The sequence below is a fragment of the Genypterus blacodes genome, unplaced genomic scaffold (genome assembly GCF_046128005.1).
Source record: "Genypterus blacodes isolate CSIRO-AG114 ecotype Tasmania unplaced genomic scaffold, CSIRO-AGI_Gbla_v1 ptg000044l_1, whole genome shotgun sequence".
In the NCBI taxonomy this organism is placed as follows: Eukaryota; Metazoa; Chordata; class Actinopteri; order Ophidiiformes; family Ophidiidae; genus Genypterus; species Genypterus blacodes.
In genome coordinates this window covers 1,039,600-1,048,049 of record NW_027466857.1, presented here as the reverse complement: position 1 = coordinate 1,048,049, position 8,450 = coordinate 1,039,600, and the positions used below count along the sequence as shown (strand labels likewise).

Sequence of the window (8,450 nt, the reverse complement as noted above, 5' to 3'; positions counted from 1 at the left end):
ATGATTTTGTACAAATGGAGGTTCAGTTGTAAATTTGTCAGATGAGGAAGAAGCAGATTCTGAAGCAACATTTTGCTTCACTGCCATGGCCTTGCCACAATGGAATGCCATTGCCCACGACTTTGCCATGGAAAAATCCACCAATACTATGCAACATTTCTGAAAACTAGCATCTCATACACTTTTGTTTGGATAACATTGCAGAGATGTCTTTTTTAACATTGTTTTCCAGTAATATAAAATAAGCTGAATATGAATATGATTTCAAGAAGGAAAACATTACCATTCAACTACCTTTATCAACACACCTAGTAACATTTTTACTCTGCACATGGTTATTTGTAGCTCACCTGTCATGTCCTCTCTGTCATTGCAGCCTATTGTTCCACCTCTTCATCCCCACCACCACCAGCGTTCAGGCTCAGTGGATCCCAGAGCCCTGCTTCCCTTGGTTCGGTTCTGTCAGTTCAGGTCGAGGCAAGGCCACCAATGAAAACGTTACATCTCCTCTCTGCAATTAATTTCTATTGTCTTTTTCCTTTACTTTTACAGGCTTAGAAATCACTAATTTATAATTCTGTTTCTCTTCTCCCAACATATGCTGTTATTATACAATCTGATGATCTCGTTTTTTCCCCCATAGCAATTATGTGAGTTCTTTAAGATGTAATTATTTATTGATGAGAAATTGTTTGTCTTGATGGAGGCCCCAAAGTATTTTTGAGAGACAAGTAGTGTAACTCAATGAGATGAATCCTATAAACAGGGAAAATATCACAAACATTAACTTTTGCACTTCAGAAGAGGGAAGGGTTTGTTAAGACAAATTCTGTGCTTTTGCTCTCACTACATGATTATAAACAAAAATAACAATGCACACTTAGTTCCACTCCTCTGTATTAACCAATGACAGAAAAAAAGAGTGTGAGAGAGACATTTAATGCAAACTTGACCACTCATGACCAGTTGCTGAGTGAATTCTAAGTGTATCTGTACACACACTCCAATTTGTGAGTGGCAGCACTGTCAGTGGACAACACATACATCCAGTATACAGAATTTGGCTCTACAAGTTGGGCAGGGGACTCTGCTGGCCAGCCACGTCTCAGGTCTTTGCTGGTCTTGGCGGCTTGCAAACCATCGGCCCAAACAGGACAGACACCACATTGGTCTACAGAAACACTGTTGACACTCGTCATTATCACCCCCTGAAACACAAGAGCAGCAAATCATTAAGAGACTATGCACAGTCATCACAAAAACAAAAAACATGCACACAAACTAACCTTCCTCCTGGCAGAATCTGATTAGCTTGGTGCTTGCAGGAACCTGCATACAGCCAATACAGGGCTCCAGTTCCTGGTGAAGAAAATGTATGTAAAGAACACATTCTGCTGTTGTCAGTTGATTACAGAGATCAAACAATCAGCAGCTGTATAACACAGAAAATGGAGTTAACCTGTCCACTGGGGAGCACATATGGCTGATTCAGTTCCACTTGAGCTCTGAATGTTTCCAGGAAGAGTTCACTGATAGTCTGATGAATGACAACATTGGCAGCATTTCTAATGGGAGCATGGAGTTTCTCCCTGAGCTCCACATATTCTGTAGAGTTCAGCCTGTAAACATGGAAAAAGCAACATAAAAACAGTCAACATGCAACATGCTACACAAACCTTTGCTTGGACTTCTCCAGCAGAGGGTTTACAACATTTCTTTTGTTATTTTAACCAAAAAACTTACTTAAACCAAAACAACAGTAAACTGAACACATCTGACGGTGTTTGCAATTAGTGACGCTAATCATGAGAAGTCGATGCACTTGTGTGCGAGAGGACGGGGTTGGGGTGGGTCGGGTCTTTGGGTAGGATATCTTCACTTTTTGTTTTTCTCCTCTCTCCCTCCTCATGTGTCCCCATCTCCCTTTTTTTCTTCTTTCTTTTCTCCACCGCAGCCTATGATGCGATCTCTAGCTGCCTGCACTGCTATTTGACATCATCCTGTGTGTGTTGGAAGTCACTTTGGATAAAAGCGTCTAGCTAAATTAAAAATAAAAAAAAATAGCTAGCTGTAGCTATGAGATCATCGAACCAACAACACTGATGTCATCCAGGACTCCACGCCCACACTACTGTGTGATGTTTACACAACCTTTGGTGGCCTTGCTTTCTGTTGTTGCCCTGTCTGTCACCCTATTGTTTGAAGTTACTTGAACATTACATTGCCTATTTTGCTTCAGGGTCTCCGTTCTCAGTTCTCCTTTCTCTCTCTCTCTCTCTCTGGCTCTCTGCCTCGTTTCGAATAAAGTAAAATAACAATAACAATTTTAAATACACAACTTTCTTTTCTTGATATCTCTCTCTTTTGCCCCTCTCTTTCTGTATCAAAAATGATCTTCAAAATGTCCCAAAACTGTCACGTCAAATGCTTTCTTCAATAAAAAATATACATTTAAAAAAAGAAAGAGACCTACTGAAATACAAAGTATATTCACATATGAGCATGTTACCAATTACAGACAGACATGTAAGTAGCAATGCATTTACTCCATAAACAATAGATAATAATTAAACTATTAAATTATTTAGAATTTCTTGGATTGTTGATTTTATCAGCACTGCTGTAGAGGTATAGGTTTCAGTCACATGTTTGTGCACAGTCACATGTTTGTGTTTTCAGGTATGGGGTTGGGGAATTAAGAATCTGTCCTGGCGTTTATTCTATTAATTTGTATGGCACGATATCACATACAATGTCTGTAGATTGCTGAACAGGCCCACAACAAGAAATGGTTGTTCCCGAAGCAACCCAAAGCAATGCCCTAAAAATGACCCCCAGTCATATTGTTGTATGCTTGTATATGTGTCCTGTGTGTGTTCCCCCTGCTTATGTGTGTGTTTCCAGATTGGTTACCACAGAGGATGCGTAGGACTGACTGGTGTGACGATGCTCGGTTTTCCCCACCCAGGATCACTATTAGCTGACAATCAATCACATAAACAGTTGCAGACAATTCAATAAATATAACTGAAGAGTAACCCAGCAAATTTCTGGAATACGCGTTAGATTGAAAGTACGGGCTTAGCTGCTGTGAATCTGGGAGTAATTCTGCCACCAAAGAATAAGAATTACTTGAAGAAGTGTGTAATTTTCCTAAAACTACCTGATATCAAAAGATCTGACAGCAGGGTTGATGCTGTCCACTCTCAGGCTTAGCATCTGTGTGGGGGTGGTTGAGTCTGGGCTCAGATGGTGCTGTCTGGACTCTGTCACTGTCACATGACAATCACTTTGCAAAGCCAAGTACACATGATAGGTGGTCACCTACACAGAGATGTGAGGGAGAGAGACAGAGCCAAAACAAGAGCGATGGAGAAATATTTGGCACATTGGAAAAATAGCAGCTTGATAAATCAAACATCAGTCAAAGTTAAATGACTTCCATTTCTAGAGCAAAAGGATTTGAACACAAAGTCCATCATCCTGCCACTTGAAAATGGGTTTCATGTAATCAGGTCTGAGTTTCAATTCCATCAACAATTCCTTCTTTGTTGCAATCCTAAAATGTTTAAATGGTTAATTGGGTAGAGATTAGAAAGACAAACACAGATACACACACCACCACCCACTGCCCTCTATGCAACAATTCACTTCACCTCCCAGTGTGTGCATTCTGAAAACGTATTGTGAGTAGGTTCTTAGGTTGTTCTCTTGGTTCTGCTTCTTTTTTTCCACCTGGCTTCTCTGCATTCCTCTCCCTGTTACACGTATGTGGTCTGTGAGCATTGATTCGGCTGACCTGTGTTCAGTTTGGTTGGGGGCCACCTTATGCTCTCTACAGGCATGAGTTAGTCTTGGGGCTGGTGAACAGAGCTGCCAGGGTGTGTTACTGAAATTTGCTCATAATTTCTTTGGTTTGGTTCTTTGCGCATTAATATAAGTTTTATTGCATTACCATTTGAATTGTATGTGTGCTTTATGTTGTTTTTTGCCTGTACTGCACCCACTGTCTTTTGTCTCTCTCCATCCTACTGTGAAGCTGGAGCTTCAACAGGCATAAAAAAGTCAGTAATGGTCAGCTGATTTAATCAAGAGGCAGAGTGACATAGAGCCGCAGCTGTGTTGCATCTTCACATAAGCAGAGCGTGCAATGGCAAGGACCATTTTGGGACTAAAGCAAGAGTGGACCTAGGAGAAGCACTCACTTGAACGTAGGGATGGTACAGAACACAAAACAGATGGAGAATAAGTCCTTTTTCCGCCACTAAAGTGTGTGATTTTAGCATTATGAAAGCACTGTTGTCAGGGTTTGAGTTGTATATGTAAACAACGCTAAAAAACTCCATAGTGCTGCTTTAATTGATTGTAATAGGGACAAATGGTTATATGTGTGGTTTGAGTGATCAATGCAGATACCTTTAACACCCACGTGTCAGTAATGATAATCCTTGCTCCAGGAGCTCCTGTAGCAAACTTGTCGATTCGTCTAAATTCTGTGTTGATACTCGATGCAACAGCGCCTCTGCCAAAGTGGGGGGGCAGTGTGTGGGCTTGTAGGGATCGACTGATTGGATGGTTGTACCAGTGATGGCGGGACCAGTAGATGACAAGGGTCCAGCTGGCCAACTGGATGCAGATGGAGAGGAGAAGAAATACTCGCCAACTCTCGCTCACCTGGAGGAGAACAACTGCAATAGTTCAAACAGCTTGTATTTCACTGCCATCTTCACCAAAGACGGTTTTAAAATTTTAAATCTGTTTAGTTGATAAACGGACCAACACAATCACAACTGTAAAAACCTCCAAAAAAAATATGGAGGACACCTAACTGTCATTTCTGACAAACCTCAAGCTGATTAACAAAACCTCAAGCAGCATTTCCAGTGACGTTAATTTGCCCCTCTGTTTTGTTGGACATTAAAACATTCTGGTAAATTGACCAAATGAGACCAACTATTGCTAGATATATTAAGTTGGAATATTTCATAAACTTCATTTTGTGACAGAAGGGAGTGCATTATTGCTCTCTTTGTTACGTAAGTACAGATATGTTTCCAGTTGCATCTGTGATGAAGAAATAAAATATCTGGAAAATGTGCCTAATTGATTATCCATTGCTAATACTCACACAGCAAAGGTGTACTTATGTAAAATGCATAATAAATATGTTCTCATTAAACATATCAATACAAAATATGGAGACACCAGAGTGTAGAGAAAGTGAGAGAGGAGGGGGAGATGGACAGACCTGATGGATATATCCCAGGTTTTTTTCAGGAGCAGCAATACACATTCCCATATAGTAACCTAGAGAGATTGACATTTACACATGGTCAAACCAGAACAAGTATACATACACATTTGTGTGCCTCATTTCACATCAGACAGTAACATGAAATGATGCATATTCATTACCACATATGCAGGCAGTGTGAACACTAAACTTCTGTTGTCCCAAATAGTACTGTGTTGTGCTGTTTTTGTGGTAGGTAACTATCTTTAAACCCTGCATGTACAATATATCTCCACAACATTTTTGTGTTTAATTCACGGTGTGAGGCGACACTGAGCAAGCTGCCATTAATGCAAGATGACACCTGGAACTTAATGTAGGCGATCCATGAAAAATAAAGACGTCTCAGGGTAAAATGTCATAGGAATACTTTCTGAATTAACAGTGACATAAACAGTTGTGGTCAAAATGTACATACACTTAAAGAACATGCATGTCATAGGAAGTCTTGAGTTTCCAATCATTTCTACAACTCTTATTTTTCTGTGATTGGAGCATACTTCTTTGTCACAAAAAACATTCATGAAGACTGATTCTTTTATGAATTTATTATGAGTCTACTGAAAATGTGACAGAATCTGCTAGGTCAACAGTATACATACAGCATTGCTAATATTTGGTTACATGTTCCATGGCCAGTTTCACCTCAATTAGGCGCTTTTGGTAGCCATCCACAAGCTTCTGGCAAGCTTCTTGTTAAATCTTAAGTCAAGCTTCCCTCCCTCCAGTGTATTTAATAGGTTGTTGACACAGGGAATGGGGTTTGCTGGGTTTACTGTCAACTCCTAGTCACTGCATAAACTGACCCAACCATTCTATAGGCATTGACTTATCAGCTCTGTTCCTTGGAGGAAGACCTGTGCAAAAGGCATGAGATGTCCCGTTTGTTAAATAAACAATAAAGGTAAGTCCCTGATGTATCATCATTTCAGCTCAAGCCAAGTTAAGGTTAAGGTTTCCCTTACTTTGCACATGTACATGTACAGCTTTTGTGCAATTGTTTCATATTTTGAGTAGAGGATTCAAATTAGTTAATTTAGTTTGTCCAACAGACTTTACAACTAGATAACTATGTTATAAAGTATGTATGCTATATAAGCTTCTTCATTCTCAGTCTTGTTCTTTCTAAGTCTACTTTAGGATGACCAGGTTTTGGGACAGTTGTCATTTTTGGTAGCCTGGCCAAAGCTGGAGTTTGAACATGGAAATGTCCCTATGTTTTTGTTCTGTCAAAACAGCCCACAAAGTACAAGAAATAAGTCGTGTATTAGCCAGTAGAGGGCGCTGCTTGGTAGCGCTCTTATTAGTCCTTTTATTCTTGTTAACACTGAATACTGTTACCAGATACATACTCTGACTGATAGTGGATAAATGTCACTATATACCCTGAATTGAACTTTAATTGTGTGTTCCAGAGTTTAGCAGGGCTTCATTTCAAGTACCCCATTTTCCATTCACAGTTCGTTACAGTATTACACAACGCATAACACCATTATCGCACAATTGGATTTCATAGATGCTATTGATGCATTGACTGTTTGAATGATCTATCGATAGCGAAACTAGAAATGTCTCATGCTTTCAATTCAGGGAAACTGATCATCTTAGTCAGTGTTTGAGTTGTGGGTGTAAGAAATGTCCTCTACCGCGTCTGTCTTACCCAGAGGCAGTGCTGAGTGAATCAGTAAGGTGATGCTGGTTCTCCTGATGTGGTACTGGATGAAACACACATCTTCACTTCCGAGCCATTGAGAGAAGAGGTTCTGGATCGTTAATCCGGCTGAATGGAACTCGTTAGGCGTAAACACAAAGCAGACCGCGAACACGGCGTAAGCCAAAGTAAAAGTTAGTATTGGGCTATCCATCATTCACTTTGGTTGGTCACAACAATCTCAAGTCCGTAAACGTTGACACCATGGTTCTGTTTACACGGCAGCACTTCCTCCTTGGCTTGTACTTCTTCGCGTTTGTTGTTGTTTCAAATCCAAGCGGAAGCTCTGTGTCGCCATCTACCGTTAAGCGGTGTAGAGCGTTTTTCTTCTTCTGATTTTGTTTGATGCGGTTCACATCCAACTGAAATGTATATTACCCCAATTTACCACCACTCATTGTTTTTCAAATAGGCTAGTTGTCCTTTTCCTTAAAAAGACAAATATAAAGCTAAATTTGCATTAATAGTACTGAACTAAACATTTACTGGGAAAAAGCCTACTCAGGTTTAAAAACACCACACTGGCCTGCAATTATGTTCAATAAAGCTTTATTTCACTGTTGCTGCATATTTTTATAAACGAAAACCTATATTATATACAGCATACCTAAAATCGCTCATTTTAATGGCCAACCAGCAGATCCAGAGAGAAACGCAGAACTACGAAAACACTTTTTAGTACAGTTGTATTCACCTGTTGCTATGTTTTTGGGCGAACACACCCACAAAATCCTCCCGATTTATGGCCCAAGCCCTTCTTGACTCTATGCTTAACACCCCCAAATTGCTCAATTGCTTGTCCGACATGGAACTTCTTGAGAGTGCCTTGATCAGTTTTAACACTGAAAAACTGCGCTCACAAGATGCAGTGCTCACAGGCAATGCAAGAGCAATTTTTCACATTTAAAACATTTCGTGGAACACATCCTTAATGCTGTCGGTGTTTGTGCATCACCCTCCTCCTCCTCACTAACCCTCTGCTGCCGGTCCCCGGTCGGCTCGGTCTCTCCTTTCCTCTTAAAATAAGAAGAGGGAGGGGGGGCAGTGGGGTTGTGTCCCCCCCTGGTTGCGTCACTGTAGCCTATGCCTAGCCTGACGATGAAAACAAGTCAAAACATTGTAATAGGGACTGGATATGAAAATAAGTCAAATAATAGAGTTCACACGCCTGCCTGCTTGCCAGCCCTGCTTGCCAGCCCTAGGGAGAGCCTCCACCAGGTCACACTGAGGCCTTCTGGCCTTGCTCAGGCCCGGGGATCAGAATGGGGCGGTGAAGCCCAGTACTTGAGGCCAGCCGCACCAAATTTCAGGCTTTCATCTAGGGCCAATCAGTAGCATGTCCAATTTCACATGCCTGGCTGCTTGTTAGCCCCAGGGAGAGCCTGGACAGGGCCACAATGAGGCCTGCTACGCTTCTCTGTTCTAGTGGAAAAGGGGAACACACAG

The 8,450-nt window shown here is 41.0% G+C and overlaps 1 protein-coding gene across 1 annotated transcript; it reads right to left on the bottom strand.

Annotated features, from left to right (window-relative positions):
• Nucleotides 1-920: 920 nt before the first annotated feature.
• tmem129 (transmembrane protein 129, E3 ubiquitin protein ligase) lies at nucleotides 921-7,263 on the bottom strand. Its single transcript, XM_076149228.1, has 7 exons — nucleotides 6,954-7,263; nucleotides 5,249-5,307; nucleotides 4,417-4,674; nucleotides 3,164-3,324; nucleotides 1,460-1,619; nucleotides 1,287-1,359; nucleotides 921-1,208 (listed from the first exon to the last, which is right to left on the bottom strand). Exons 1-7 carry the CDS (start codon nucleotides 7,159-7,161, stop codon nucleotides 1,027-1,029), a joined length of 1,101 nt encoding a protein of 366 aa, XP_076005343.1. The 5' UTR covers nucleotides 7,162-7,263; the 3' UTR covers nucleotides 921-1,026.
• Nucleotides 7,264-8,450: the final 1,187 nt, after the last annotated feature.